The sequence below is a fragment of the Dendrobium catenatum genome, unplaced genomic scaffold, assembly GCF_001605985.2.
Source record: "Dendrobium catenatum unplaced genomic scaffold, ASM160598v2 fragScaff_scaffold_1557, whole genome shotgun sequence".
NCBI lineage: Eukaryota > Viridiplantae > Streptophyta > Magnoliopsida > Asparagales > Orchidaceae > Dendrobium > Dendrobium catenatum.
The window spans coordinates 8522811-8539706 of NW_021320019.1; the positions used below are offsets into that span (position 1 = coordinate 8522811).

Below are 16896 nucleotides of genomic sequence, written 5' to 3' on the forward strand. Positions count from 1 at the left end.
TCTCTCATGTGGCGGGAAGGCCCAGCTCCTAAATTTTTTCTAAATTGTGGAGACGTCGGGAGGCTATCTGATTTTTCAGCGAACAGGGGACTTAAATGATCAACAAGGGACCTGACTTGAACTATTGGGCACATAACTTGAATGAACAACAGGGAACCAGACTTTAAAATTGATAAACTCTTAATCAAATTGAATGCAAATGCTAATTAAAAATCTGAATTATTCAATTGAATATCAATGATCAAAGAAAGAAACTCGTGGTGAACAAGCCCTTTGTGCGCACAGAGGATGGGCAATAAAATTCAATTAACTTGCAAAATGCAAACAAGTGCAAGCAAACATCATCAAGCAATATAGGTAAATGCATTCAACCCTGCAAGTTATAATTGATGTTTAATGAATGTGGAAACCTCCTACAATAGTCTCTATACAGTTAAGTATACCAACTCGCTTGTAAATAATATGCCTCCTACAAGCATACACAAATAAGCATTCAATGAATGTTGCGATATCCCTACAATCAATGTCAATTAAATCTGTAAGTAAACGAGTCTCTGATGAATAGTTGAGCATGATGTGCAATGAGCATAATAAATTGTCGGTCAACAAGTGTTTGAAGAGTTTGAAACAAATGCGGCTTGCATACAGGTGATGTCACTCAACTGCAAACCATTACACTAAGCCCCTACAAGTGACGATGATTGGTATACAAAGAGTGCGAAAGACTCCTTGCAAATACTGACAAAAGGATGAGAACAATGAGCACAATTCATCAGGGGTCAATATTGACATGCAGTTGAAGTGCAAGTATTAGCATGCTACATGAGCAGACCCGTCATTGCAATGTACGATGAATGCAGCTCACCCTGTAGTCGATGTCAATGTATAAATGAATATGTTAACCTGCTCGCAAGAAGAAACAACAAATATGTTGCAAGGATGAGGGGTCCTTTGCGAACAAACATAAGTCGAAATATGAAGGAATGCAGCCCACCCAGCAATCAACACCAATTTGCAAGTGAACAAATTAATCTACCTGCAAGCAATGATAATAAATATGTTGTAGGTATAATTGATCCCCTGTGAACAACATAGACATGCAACATATCATCTACAAGCAAAGATCGAAGATCAAAACAAATGCAAGACCATGACAAATGCAAACATCTACGGGCTATTACAAGAGATTCGTTGGTGCACCGCAATCTACCTGTATAAAACAAAAAATGACTCGCAAAGCAATGTCACATACATGATTCACAACACTTGTACAAGTATACAAAAGGCGTCTACATGCTTCCAAATGAAACCCATTATATTTTTCAACAACTGTCATTTTCTCAAGCTGATTATTAAAAAAAAACCCCTTGTATATTAAAATATGAATACTTGCATGGCCTCGATGAACGTGTTATAGATATACATGTGATGTCTAAGGAGGCTACACGGGTCAAAGGAATAAACCTAAGTTCGACCTCGATCATTATATGTGAATAGATAGGAGTCGACACGTCTCAAATTATCAAGTAAATATACATTCACGACATTGACTAGGAATTTTCTTTTATACATTCATATTAGACCTTCAAGATCTATAATAAAGAAAATTCACAAATAAAGGCATAAAATTGACAGTGAACCTTATCCTCTGTCAGCAAGTAGACAATCGACATGGTTCAACCGAGAAAATAAAAAAAAAAGTGCCTATATGAGCTCCGATCATAGTCCTGTTGACAGAAATTCTCAACCAGAGGGAACCACAAACATAAAAATGCCTCCCAAATTTTTTATGAAAATAAAAAACTCAAAAATCACTAAAAGCCTAAAATATTTAAAATTGAAATTAACCATCAAACACTTAAAGCAAAATCAATCCTTCTTCCACAATAATTTGTTGAGGTGAACAAATATGAAAATCATTGCAGCTCACAAGGAGCAAATGTCTGGTCGAGAACATCATTAAGATTCTAACTAAATATGTCTCTTGCCAGTAAGTACGTGAGACATGTACTCTAACCGGTGGTTTCGCCGTCAAATGACACCACAGGTAAACGGTTATGACCGGGACCCTCTGACCAGATGGTTTTCCGGCTAATGACACCATTAAATTACGGGCATGGTCATAACCCGTATGTTTCCCAACGACACTAAATCATTGAGTAATGAATCAATATGATATGAATGATTGGGTACAAAGCCCTCTATTAGATAAGGTGGATTTAAATTTATCTCCTTAGACAAATATTTACCCCAAGTCTACAAGGTACCATTGGACGAAACAATTTATGGCTACTGATAAGGATCCTTCTGTCAGGTTGGGTCGACTACCTCCTCTGACTAAGTAGACTATGAATCATGATGATATAACTATGAGATCTTGATAGAGTCTATCATCACTTCCCCTATAATCCACTTTAAGTGCAAGGTTGTAAATTTTCAATTTTAAACGTTTCAAAAGCCTAAACATGCTTATACTATACCCCATATATTGTATATCTTTTTGACGACTAGCCTTAATTGAAATTTTTGCTTGCTATAGGGAGGGGTAATTAACTATAGGGGCTTACGCTTATAAGAAACCAGAACTCAAATTATAAATTCCTCACAAAATGAGAGTGAAATCTCTGGGTAGTGTCTTATTTAAAACACAATACGCCTTCTGAAAATTTCCCCTGAATATACTTGTTAAAACTCTCCACAATGACTTGAAAGAAATAAAAGGGTTGCAGAGAGGTCGATGCGCGAATTTTCATAGCCCGTAGATTTATGGCGGCTCTGCTGGAAATGGTTTCACTTTCCATCTTTAGCTAGTCTTGTAAGTGCTATAGTAGCAGCAAATCAACATTGGCTAAAATTTAAAATATTCTAAGAAAAATCTTTAACAAATTCATTGAAAATTTCACTAAGCAGGATTTAAAATTTATATTACCTTTTTTGTTATTATGTTCTATATAGTCTCTGTATTTTAAAAGTGCGGGGTGATGTATCAAATGCTTATTACTAACATTTGCTTTTCATTTATGCATATATATCTGCATAATACTTTATTCACCATCCAATTGGGATGTGGTGCCAACATTAGGTTGGCAAATAGAGTCATCAACACTGGGAACATTGGATCCAACATTCAATTTGGTGGGCTACAATTTTTTACAGCTAATGCAAGGGCTGTCGTCATCCTTGTGAACGACAAAATATATGATGGGCCTACCAGGAGGCCCCGCTCTACTTAAACCACTGTACGTCACGCACATTTGTCAGCATTCGAGTTGTTTCCGCCGAAAATCCTCGAAGGAGGATTTATGTTTTAAAGTGGTTTTCTCAGCCAGGGCCCCTAACTACGAAGAGGGTTATAGCTAGTGACAGAATTTCTATGGTGACTACTAACACCACCATCTTACCAAGGGAACTTGTTGCCCTTAGGAGGCATGGTAATGAAGCATCATCATATGGAGAAAGGCTCACAAGAAGGTAGAGGAAAAAGAAGAATGCAAAGCTTCAAGCTCAGCAATTGCTGCCAGCTCATCCGTCAATCTTGTCGGTCCAAAAACCAGAAGCAAGTGTTCCTACCCAGAATGGATTTATTGGATTAAAGTGGGTGAAGAGGAATAGCTTCACTGGTGAGCTTAAAAGATCATTTTGGGACCAACAACCCCAGCCTCGATCCCTCAAAAGGAGCCCAAAATCCTGTCTGTCCGAGTATACAAGGTCTTGAAGAAAGTGAAAGATAAGAGGTTGATGAAAAAGAAACTCCAAAGGCTATTGGTGATCGAGGCCAGGAGAACCCCACCACGGGAGTTGCCACCTATGGTAACTCAAAAAAAAATCAGGCCAACTTCACCCGGTGAGCATCGGGGTGTAATACCTGAACCGCGTGTTCAGGGATCCACCATTGAAAGGCCCCTTCAAAAGGTCCCGGTGAAAGAGAAAGAAATTTGGACGCTGAAGCCTCGCAGAGAAGAAGTTCAGATAGAAGAACAAACTTGGGCATAACATCCGGTGCAGCTTCCCAGAGATTTTGCCTTGCAGACAGAAATCGTCAGAAATGGGTTCCAAAGAATGTCAACGATGACAGTCGTCTTGATAGTTGACACCTTAGAGAATCCTCCAGGGGATCCAATCACTCACCAACCTCATCTAAAGAAGAGATTAACTTCGACCGTAGCCCACAGTCGAAGAAATCTTTCTACCCAATAATGAACCGGAGATCCAGTGGCATTGCCACTCGGAGATCTGAGTACAAGAAGAGGAGGAAGGTGAAGAAGATACCATGGATGTTGAAGTAGTATATATGATAAGGCACGAAGATAATGATGACGATGGGCAACCTCTATCGCTCAGATGGACACACCGACGCCACTATAGGGCTGGGTTTGTTGCCAACATAAGTGGCCACTCCTCAGAAGGAGAAGAAGAGGTTGAAGAAAACCCCTTTGCCATCGATACTATCACTTTCGTAGATATGCGAAGACAGATGACACAACAAATGCGGGCAAAAGATAGAGAAATCTCCCAGTTGAATGAAAAAACGACTAAGATGATGACCCAGATAGCGGCAATGATACATATGATGTTGAGAATTATTTCCACAGGCCCTGTTCCCACTCTCGCTCATCCTCCGAACCTCCAAATGCCTCAAGTTTCAGGAGTACGAGGTACCCCTGAAGGTGGAAATAAGGTTAATAACACCGTCCGCTAGCATACTCGGCAGAACATAGTAAGTACGCTAAGCCTGTTAAGGCTGCACAGCTAGAGGGAATTATCAGCAAGATGATCAAGGCTATTATAGCCATTGACAGGCGGAGAAGATGATAGGAAAGGGTCAACCTTATCCCGCAGAATATGATCAGGTGCCTTATCCGAAGAAGTATTATGTCCCAAAATTTCATAGTTTCAGCGACAATAGTAACCCCAGGCAGCATTTGGTTCAATTTAAAGCTACTTATGGAAACATTGGGTCAACGACGCCTTACTCTTCCGATAGTTCATCAGCAGTTTGTCTTTGACTATTTTCGATTGGTACGCTGAATTGACGAATGATTCTATGACGATGTTCGTAGAATTTGATATCATGTTTGTAAGGAGGTTCGCCAACGCGATAGTGAAAACAACAATTGCTGACCTCATCTTGGAGAAACGAAAAAGGGACGAGTCAATTACCAAATACATAACTCGCAAACACAATTAAGTATAAAATGTGAGCAGCAGCAAGAAGAGGAGCTTGCCGTTCAATTGCTGATGAGAAACATCGATTATAAGATTCAACCATTTTTATGCATGACCTCCATTACTATAGTTGAAGACTTGCTGGATAAAAGTGACATATCTAGTTCTGAAAGCAGTTTTAGTTATATCATTCTCCTTAATGCGTAGCTGATGATACCTAGAACGCAAATAAATCTTAGAGAAAACAACGACTTCCTCTAGTTGATCAAATAGGTCATCAATTTTGGGCAATTGATATTTGTTTTTAACAGTGAGCTTGTTCAATTCTTTATAATCAATACACATTCTAAAGCTCCCATCTTTCTTCTTTATAAATAAAATTGGAGCTCCCCATAGCGAGGAACTTGACCAGATAAACCTTTTATCTAACAACTCTTGCAATTGACTTTTTAACTATTGTAATTTTTTAACTGCAATTTGTAGGTTGTTTTTACCACTGGTTTTGAACCTGGAATCAAATCAATATTGAAATCTATCTCTCATTCTTGTGGTAATCCTAACAAATCATCCCGAAATACTTCTGGATATTCTTTGACTATAAATATATCTTTCAACTTTTTAACTTTTTAATTAAATCCCTTACTTGAGCAAGAAAACATTGACGCCCTTTGGATAAAAATTTGCAAGCCTTCATATATGTTATTGCTATTGAAGAAATTTCTCTATCTCCATAAAATTTACATTCTTTTTCTCCAAGGAATTTAAATCTGACAATCTTCTTATTGTAGTCTATAATCACAAAGTGATTTGATAACAAATTCATTCCCAATTTCATATGAAATTCATACAATGGTAGTACATTCAAGATTACTTCGAATTTCCTCTCATTTATTTGGAATTCAATTTGACATATATTATTAACATGCATTTTAGATCCATTGGGCATCAATACTTCTAAATTTGTAGTTACTTCATCAACATTCAACCCAACAGATTTAATAAATTCCTTTGAAATGGAGTGTGAAGCTCATGTATCAATGAGAATTTGTATTGGGTGGCTTTCTTCGAATTGTTATCATACCTATAAAATTTTCATAGAAATTAACATATACATATATTATTTCTTTAACAATTTTCATATTTTTTGCTTATTCATATTACTTGATTAATCATGCAATTGACAAAATTCTCATGAATTAAATAAAAACATACTTGTAATCACTTCATGTGAGTCCTTGGTATCCTGCTAAGATAATGCATATACTCTAGGCTGAGTATTTTGTGAACCTTGACTTGGTCATGGAGTAGAAGTAGTTGATTATATCATTCTTGATCTTCTACATTTCTCTGAGGTCTAATATTCATGATTGAGTCTCCTGCTGGTCTTTGCTCCAAAGTAGGATAGTTCTTAGCTATATGACCTGGTTGATGACACCAAAAGCAAGTGTTTATACCAGATAGTCATTCTTCCTTGTGTTGCTTTCTACTCTTACTACAATCATTCATGCTCATTTGATTGCCACTATTATTGGGCTTTGCTTTCTTCTAATTAAACTTTCTAGCTTGTGAAATGGATTTACTGTGAATCCTGAGCTCCCATAACATCACTACTTTTTCTCTTCTAAAATTCATGTCTTCTTTGAGTATTTTGTATGTCAGTTTCTACCCTCTAGCTCTCTTCACCAACATTGAATAATCATCAATCCCTAGAGGAACAAGAGGTTGCCTAATTGTATCATTCAATCCATATAAAAATCAATGATACTTTTTGCCTGCAGTATGTACTAACTGAGGAGCATATCTGGATAATGTAGTGAATTTAGTCTCATACTGCATGATTTATCTATCTCATTGTACTAATCTTAAAAATTTATCCTGCATCTGTCTCCTCATAGAAAGAGGCATAAACCAATCTCTGAACACCTGAGTAAAGTCAACCCACTTGATCTGTATTTTAGGTACTCCAAATTTATCTTGTTGTTGACCTCACCACCACCTTTCAATCTCACCATCAAGCACAAATGTTATCAATGAAACTTTCCTCTCCTATGGACAGTAGTTTCCTCTCATCTGGATAGAACATTTCTTCTAAAATCTTCTCAATTCATAACAAACAGTTCTCTGCCTCAATTGATCCCTCTACTCCCTTAAATAAGGGTGGTCTCATATCCTAGAACAGTTTTAAGTACTTATCCAGGGTCATACCACCACCACTACTACTCCCTGATGGTTGATTTCTTGAGTCCTGAATTAGTTGTCATTGTTGTAATGATTTGGGTCAGTGCATTAAGGTTAACAACAATATTTGGTGCCGTCCTTTCCACATTTTCTTCAAAATTATTCTAAGTCATGTTATACAATTAAATTTCTGATAAATTCATAATTTATTATCAAATTGATTTTAATAATTAACATAATGACTCTTTTAGTATGATTCATATTCTAATTGAGCTCTGATACCACTTTTGTTACGACCCAACACGGATAATCGAATTAACGAGGCGAGAACGAAAAATCGGACGGGTGTAACATTTCATTCAATTTCATAAACAATTTATATTCAACTTTTTAAATAAAATTGAAAATCTACTATCACAAAATTACCATAAAACTACTAATACTTTTTTTTCAATCTAAATATTTACATCAATCATATATTACCTATTTTCATTTGTGCATTATCTTATATAGACAGATTCATCTCTTTAAGTCATTTCTATTTCTCTGGAGACTTACCTGAAATTGTTAGTTTAATGAGTTGAGTTTACATGATAAACTCAGTGGATAATTACCATTGCTAAAATAACCTTCAAACATATATAAGATGCTATACATGTCATTTTTTTTCTTATACAATATTAGAATTTCATGCAAGCAAAGACTACTCTTCCTAGGATAAAAGAAAATTACACAAATATAGCCAAAAAGACACAAGCACGACAAAATATAACTTTTTATAAGGTAAAAGACTCTTACAAACTTTGACACTTACAAACACAAACATAAACAATTACCTTACAACTCTTAACAACCATAAAACACCTAAAATTGCATTTTCTTTACTTGAGAAGAAAGATACAAGTAGAAGGGAACTTGCGGATAGAAGAATGAGATAAGAAGCCTGAGATGAAAGATAGGAGGACAAGCTCGCAAGCTTTCCCAAGTAGGAGAGGAGGAAGTGGAACAAGCTCTCAAGCTCTTCCAAGAAAAACCATCAGGTTTTGCTATCCAAAAATCACATTATCACCCTTTTTCATTTAAAAAAATCTCCAATTTATAAGCAAAAGAAAGAAGCCAAACAACCATTCCACCTCCAACCAAAACCAATCAGGTTTGGGGAAATGAAAGGCCAAAAGACACCATAACAGCCCCCAAATTCTGCACAGAAAATAAGAAGAAAATCCATAGGAAACCCAGCCAGCAAGCCATGGGAAAGCAGCCAGAGAGGGACCCGAGTAGCCAACACAGGAAACGAGGCAGAGGGGTCTTGGGAAAGTAGCCAGCGAGAAGAAACGAAAAGACAACCAGCCCACAACATTTACTCACAAGGAAGAAACCAAAGAGACACAAGAATAGGAAGAGACAAGCCATGGGGGAGGGGGGAGAACCAAGGAGCCAAAGTAAGGATAAATGAATCTAATTAATTGCATTAATGAGCTGATAAAGTAGTAGAAGCTCATTAATGAGTTGACTTGAGAAGAAACTAAGCATTTATGAGATAGAACCACTTCATTCCCAAAATTTTAGCTCAAAACCAAAGCAGCTAAGGACCAAACCGTGAGACAACAAGCAGCCCAAAGAACAAAATATTCATTTTTTTTACCCCCCTTGCCTACATCAATTCTCCTCTGGTTGAAAATGCTCATCTCCCAATAAGTTGTCTTTAGATTTCTTCCGAGGAGGCAAAGAAGGTGCTTCAAGCTCTTGAATTTTTGCTGCATACCTTTTCAAGACCTCGTCTCGCTCTCGCTTGAATTGTTCTTGTAAAAGTTGTTTCTTTTTCATATACCGCTCCGTACACAAATGCATCTTCACTTGGAGATTGTATAGTTCATTCTGTAAGGGATATGTCAAATTTCCTTCCGTCGGAATCCATCTATCCATATGGACTTCAGAAACTTCTGGATTGCTTTCTTCCACAACTGATTCAATTTTTTGTGATTTTCCATTTTATTAAACACTTAAAAATACGAAAAGAGAGACCTAGGAAGACACAAACTTGGCTCTGATACCAAATTGATGCAAGCAAAAATTTGGGAAAAGCCCCAAATTTTTGCAAGCAAAGACTACTCTTCCAAGGATAAAAAAAATTTACACAAATATACCCAAAAAGACACAAATATGATAAAATATAACTTTTTATAAGGTAAAAAACTCTTACAAACTTTGACACTTACAAACACAAATATAAACAATTACCTTACAACTCTTGACAACCATAAAACACCTAAAGTTGCATTTCCTTTGCTTGAGAAGAAAGATACAAGTAGAAGGGAACTTGCGGATAGAAGAATGAGATAAGAAGCCCGAGAGGAAAGATAGGAGGACAAGCTCGCAAGCTTTCCCAAGTAGGAGAGGAAGAAGTGGAACAAGCTCTCAAGCTCTTCCAAGAAAAACCCTCGGGTTTTGCTGTCCAAAAATCACATTATCACCCTTTTTCATTTCAAAATATCTCCAATTTATAAGCAAAAGAAAGAAGTCAAACAGCCATTCCGCCTCCAACCAAAACCAATCAGGTTTGGGGAAATGAAAGGCCAAAAGACACCACAACAGCCCCCAAATTCTGCATAGAAAACAGGAAGAAAAGCCACGGGAAACCCAGCTAGCAAGCCACGGGAAAATAGCCAGAGAGGGACCCGATGAGCCAACATAGGAAACAGGGCAGAAGGGTCACGGGAAAGCAGCCAAGGAGAAGAAATGAAAAGACAACTAGCCCACAACATTTACTCACAAGGAAGAAACCAAAGAGACACAAGAATAGGAAGATACAAGCCATGGGGGGATGGGGGGGGGAGAACCAAGGTGGGGGAAACCAAGGAGCCAAAGTAAGGGGAAATGAATCTAATTAATTGCATTAATGAGCTGATAAAGTAGTAGAAGCTCATTAATGTGCACGAGTATGTAGCTTCCCCAGCTAGTATCATATGAAGGTGAGCTCCTGTAATTTGCATACATATTATTTTTATTTTTGCATTTATACTTTTATTTATAATTTATAAGTTATATCATTTTTTCCCTAATCCTTTGTATTCTTATGTGTATATATTCATACACCTTCATATTCATGATAATTAATGTATATTTTCAGTCATAACAATTTATATGTCAAATTTTCACCATCATATATGCATTTGAATTTATATTGCCTTACTCTTAATAGTCTTTAAAAATAAGTAAAATAGTTATATAAAATATTACTTTTAGAATTGAAACAAAAATACTATTATAAAATTATACACAACTATAATTACCCACTTTGAATATTTTCAAACCCCGAGCTTTGCTATAGATTTCAATATTCGTCTCAACATAATTATGAAAATCTTTCATTCTTCAAATAATATTAATGAGATCTTAATTAATATAAAACTTCAACTTAGAGTACCCAAATACATCTTCAAAGCAACATGAAGGATTCCTATTCTTCTTACAATAACCTAATTTACTTCAAACATTTTTAAAGAGGACTTTTACTTAATTAAACATTAATCATAACATAAAAGAGCTCTAATTCATCCCAAAATTTTTATTAAAAAAAATAATTACCTCGTAGAAAATTTTCTTTCTTACAATTCTTCTTCCTTTATTGTCGAACCAAAGCTTACTATAATTGGATTCTTCTTACAACAATAATGTTTCTTTAATTAGAAAATGAGAATAGAAATTCTTATCTAAGTCGAACTTAATTAGTAATTTAAACACTTACTCTTTATTCTGCTATCAGAGAATAAAAAAAACTTCAGAAGGAAATCCCTAAATTCTTTCCACTATCTCTCTAAATTTGTTCCTTTCCTCTTTCAATCTCTTCTTCTGCCTTTAATTAAACATCCTTCAATATTTAGATGAAGTAATATGAAAGGATTTATACATAAATGAATAAAAAAAAGATAAACGAACCTTCCTGCTTCTTCCTCTCGTTCATCGCCTCTTCTCTAAATTTTTGCTTTTTTTGCAACAATGAACGAAGATGAGGAAGTTATACTTAGAGAGGAGTCATTTACTTTCATCCCCATACACGTTCCTTCGCTCAGAATCGCGAATCGAGCCCAATTGAGGCCGCTGAGCTTACGTGTTGTCCGCCCAGTTTCGGTGCGTTCTTGGTTTCGCTCCTGCTCATGCGGTTTAGAAGTTAGGGCTGACCGGTTCAATTGAACATACCAATTTACATCGGCTCTTACAATCTCCCCTCATAAAAGTTTTATTCTCGAAATTTAATAACAAGAATAAATATCATACCTTAATTGAATAGATGAGGATATTGAACTTTCATTTCATCTTCTTTCTCCCAAGTGGCATCTCTTTCTATTCCATGTTTTCATAAAATCTTCATAAAAGTTATTTCCTAATTCCTCAGTTGTTTCACATCTATTCCAGTATTCTTTCAGGTTATTCATCATATTTCAAATCAGGCAGCAAGTCAATTGATTTTTACTTGATTCTTTTTGACCCATTTGATACATACTTTCAAAGCACTGATATGTGAAACATATTGTGTATCCCTTGTATATTTACTGGCAGGTTCAATATGTAGGCTATATTTCCTATCCTCTTAATAATTTCAAAAAGACCAATGAATTGTAGCTTAATTTTCTTGTCTTTCCAAATTGTTGTAAATCCTTCATTGAACTGACTTTAAGAAAAATAAATTCTCCTACTTCGAACTTAACTGGCCTGTGCTTTGCATCATAATATTTTTATTGTCTGTCCTGTACTACCTTTAATCTTTCTCTGATCAATTTGATCTTGTTGGTAACATCATCCACCAATTCAATACCAATTATTTTTCTTTTACCCGTCTCTGCCCAACACAAGGGTGTTCTGCACTTTCATGATCGGGATGCTCTGACTGAGTGATTTTGTTGCCAAATTGCACCATTAAAGTACGGTCATGGTCAGAGCCTATATGTTCTCAAACAGCTCTAAATCATTGAGTAATGATCAATATGATATGACCGATAGGGCACAAAGCTCTCTTTTAGTTAAGGTGATTCAAATTTATCCCCTTAAACAAATATTCACCATAGGTCTACAAGGTACCCTTAGATGAAGCAACCCATGGTTGCCAACAAGGATCCTTCTGTTAGGTTGGGTTGATTACCTCTGACTAAATAGACTAGGGATCATGATGACTCAGGATGATAGAATAATGAGATCTTGATCGGGTCTATCATCACCCCCCACCATCCTCTTTAAGTGCAAGATGATAAATTTTCAATTTTAAACTTTGTTTTAAATACCTAAACACTGTTATTATATGCCAGATACTATGTATCTGTTTGATGACTAGCCTTTATCGAAAGTTATCTCTCTCTATGGGGAGGGGTAATTAACTATAGGGGCTTGCGCCTATAGGAAACTAGAATTCTGATCATAAAGTCCTCGCAAAATGAGGGCGAAATCTCTGGGTAGTGTCTTATTTAAAACCCAATATGCATTCTGAAACTTTACCCTGGAACATACTTGTTAAAACTCTCCAAAATGGCCCGGAAGAAAGAAAGAGACCACGGAGAGGCCGAATTGCGAATTTCCGGAGCCCACAAACATAGTTTTGGGCCCTAATATATTGCACGCAACTAACTCAATTCCCGTTGATTCTGTCTTTTTATCTAAAAAATTATGCTGAATCCTTTTTGTATGAGTCTATGCATCAGAAAGGTTTTGTTAGAGTTTTTATTTTAGCATTTGACTGTCAGAATGCCTATTGAGATAAATAGAAGAAGGTTCTACAAAGCATCTATACAAGAGAATGAATGGATATCCATAATGTTGATATATTTCTTTCCATTTACGTTCTCCAACAAGAACACCAAATCATGAAATCCCATGAAATTGATGGACTTAGTTTTTTGGAGATTGATGGCAAAGAATTTGGCTAGATTATTTTGATACTATGTGCTGCTAACTCCCTAGAACTTTGACCTGCATAATTTGATTTGAGTGTAAAGCTAACAAAAATGTCTCTGTTGATTGCAAACACTTTATGTTTGCAGTTCCAGTGAGCTAAGGGTTGGCCATGCGGTATGGGCCCTCTAACTTCCTCTCTGTATTGTGTGTGACTACCATGAATTGTTTGATGGCTTGCCAAGTAATAGACTGCTGGTGATAAGCCTGTAGAAGAAGGGGATGATGTAAAGTTATCATGCCTTTTATTCCCTAGGTGACATGTTCTACAATGGACAAAACAAAGGTTTGCAATCCCTTGACAGTTAACTAACTCTAAAACCCATCTTCAATTTGGATTCCAAGTGATTTGGTTGATGCAGATACAAATTTGTCAATGTTCCTCTTTGAGTTAAAAGTCATTAATACAAGTTAAGTGCCTAAGGTTTTCAAATGTTGTCACTTTTAATTGTAATTTTATATCTGTATAAGCTCTAATTGCTTTATGATTTTCTAGTAGTTTCCACTTTAATCATTCTATTTCATCGTATTCAACAATAAAGCTAAAGCTTTACATCATCATGCATATTTTTCCCCTGCATGCTTTATTTCTAATTATTACCATGAAAAAACTTCAGGATCCTCACCAATAAAGGCATCTATGATATTTCAGCCTTGTGTTCTGAAAAGGAGAGGTATATCACTTATATATTTTTGAGTTCTTATGAAATTGAGTCAAGATTTAGTCTATTAGTAATGTAGCTGGTGCTTCTTCTAAATTAGTTCTTCTATTTGCACTGAATTTGGCATTAAAGTGAGAAAACATTGTTAATAAGTTGAATTCATTGTTCTATTGAGTTTCTTGTCCTTTTGCTATGAAAGAGGACAAAAAATGTAGCACATGCCTCAGAAGCTCGCCTCTATTTTTGGAGGAAGCTCAAATCTATTTATTGCTCTAATGATCTTTCCTAGCCTTACAGAAATCACTCTTAACCACAAAGTTTCAGCAACTTAATTATGGAATCTCTAACTTAAATTAATAATTTGTAAAATATATAAAACTTATTAAGCCAAAGAAGAAACTTTTAGAACAAGATTCATTGGTTCTCAGTTTCAGTTTTATTTGTGTGTATAAGATCTGGGAATAATATCAAATTAGTCCAAGAGTTTTGCATTGCCCTAATTTGGTCCATCAACTACTAAAAATTGTCCAATTTGGTCCCTGGGATAAATTTTCCATTTAAATTAATGGAAAAAGCTGGAGAGCTTCGCTTCTTTCTGGGCATTTAGATAAAATTACTTGTTATATGCTCTCTCGCCTTCCCGTAGTAAGCCATGGACACCGAATTGTGTGAGGAAGAAACTGCAAACAAGGCGACGCAAGCAAGCAAGGCGGCCTTTGCTGGCTCGCGAGATGCGGTGCGACGTGCTTTGATTCACATTCCAGATTCATGTGCGGTTGCTAGACAGAACACACCGCGAGCTAGACACCCAGCGAGGCTGTTTGGATATAGGAAGAAAGATGGCTACCTTCACAACGAGCAAGTTCCCGTTGTTACTTCCAATCCTACAAAAGAACGACGAGGAGGTGTGACATTGGATCCGATAGGAATGAACATCATCAAAGGAGGCGAAGAAGTTATTTAGTGACTCATTCAAAACTTTACCTCTCACGTAAAGCAGATGAAGTCAAAGAACAACAAATAGCCAGAGAAGAGGAAAAGCAAACTTGTGGCTATAGCAAGACAGCAGAATAAGCATTGCCAGAGAAATCTAACATATAAACAAATTAATTTACTTTAACTATTTTAATTAGAATTAATTAAGAGTATGATGTAATTAATAAATAATTAATTATGTAGATTAATCGATCATGAACTTAGATTTTAATTATATTATTTATAATGGTTAGTTAATAATGATAATTAAAACTAAGAATTAATAATAACTCATAAATAATTAAAAATAGAATCAAAATTAAAATTAATAAGTTATTTCATAATTAAATTATTTTCTAGCTATATTATTATTGTAATTGTAATTTATTAACAATAATTAAAATTAGAATTATTAAGTAACTTTTACTTAAAATGTAAGTTAAAATTAAAACATAAATTAAATTTGATTTGTTAATAAACTAAATGATATGAAATTAACTTGTGATATTTTTATTATATTTAAATGATATGAAATTGTAATTTTTATCATGTTAGATTTTGCTTTAAAAAAAAGTAAAATTTTTTCACTATTTATTCGCCCTTATTTAGTAGATTAAATATGTACTATAATTTATTAAATAATAAAATTAAATAATATATGTAATGTAATCTCATATCCTCTTGTAGTACCTAAAATATCCTTCATATTTAACTTTGAAGTTAACTTCAACTTTTATTTTAGACTTTGAGACTAAATTAGCCAATTTTAATAATTGAGGGACAAAATTAGAGTAATGTGAAACTCTGGGTTTAAATTGGACATTTATCAATAGTCGGAGGGGCTATTTGAAGCTTTTACTCATTATATTATCTGTCAACAAATTTGAATGATTAAAATTTAAAATATCTAAAGGTCATTTAAGATGAAAAGGTTTCTTTTGATTACTTCAAATCTTAACATTCAAATATCTTGATGGATGGTGCAAAATGTGTAAGGGGAATGTTCATATCCTATCTATATATATTCTCGTGTGAATGAATTTTGGAGTAGGTGGCAGTACATCATGGCAAGATATTGACGTATGGGTATTTTTAGGATATTGTTTTTGTTAAAACTGAGAATTTGAGAGGGAAAAGCTTGAATTTTATTATACAATCTACTCCCTATTTATAGATCTGTACAAGGTGTATTGATAAGGAAACAAATAACTCTAGAATAATGAGAATACAATTATTCCTAAATCAACTATGGAAGTAATTAATGTGATTCAGGTGATCTTCCCACATATTACTGTTCACAGCCGTGGATTCTTTTTGGATCTTGAGGTTGAGATTTAACACTCCCCCTCAAGCTGGGGAATATGGATCCGTCATTCCCAGCTTGTCAAGCATTCGGAGAAAGGCAGAACTGTTCAATCCATTAGTAAGGATATATGCAAGTTGATCCTTTGATGATACATGGTCAACATTTACTAGACCACTGTCTAGTTTTTCTTTAATAAAATGTTTGTCCACTTCTATGTGCTTGGTCCTGTCATGCTGGACTGGATTGTGGGCTATGCTGATTGCTGATTTGTTGTCACAGTGTAGTTTCATGGGCTCATCCCACTTAACTTTTAGATCTTCTAGGATTATTTTGATCCATAGTAGCTCACATATTCCCAAGGCCATAGCTCGATATTCTGCTTCTGCACTGGATCTTGCTACCACATTCTGTTTCTTGCTTCTCCATGTGACTAAGTTACCTCCAAGAAATGTGCAATACCTAGAGGTAGATCTTCTATCAACCAGTGATCCTGCGTAGTTAGCATCCGTGTATACTTATAGGGTTATTCCACGATCTCTCTTAAAGAGAATTCCTTTTCCTGGTCTCCCTTTAAGGTAGTGCAATATCCTGTCTACTGCTTGCATGTGAATCTGCTTTGGATTACAGCTTGAGCTTGTACGTCTGGAGTAAACCTTTCCAAATCTA

General features: G+C 35.4%; 1 protein-coding gene across 6 annotated transcripts in view; it reads left to right on the top strand.

Annotated features, from left to right (window-relative positions):
- LOC110113561 overlaps positions 1–16896 on the top strand; it is a 31112-nt gene that overhangs the window by 7325 nt on the left and 6891 nt on the right. For 5 of the 6 annotated variants that reach the window (XM_028700612.1, XM_028700611.1, XM_020846199.2 and 2 more), the window contains exon 3: positions 13905–13961. The exons of the other annotated variant lie outside the window; for it this stretch is intronic. In XM_028700612.1, coding sequence (XP_028556445.1) covers positions 13905–13961 — 57 coding nt within the window. The remainder of the gene's footprint in view (positions 1–13904; positions 13962–16896) is intronic. 6 annotated transcript variants of the gene reach the window in all.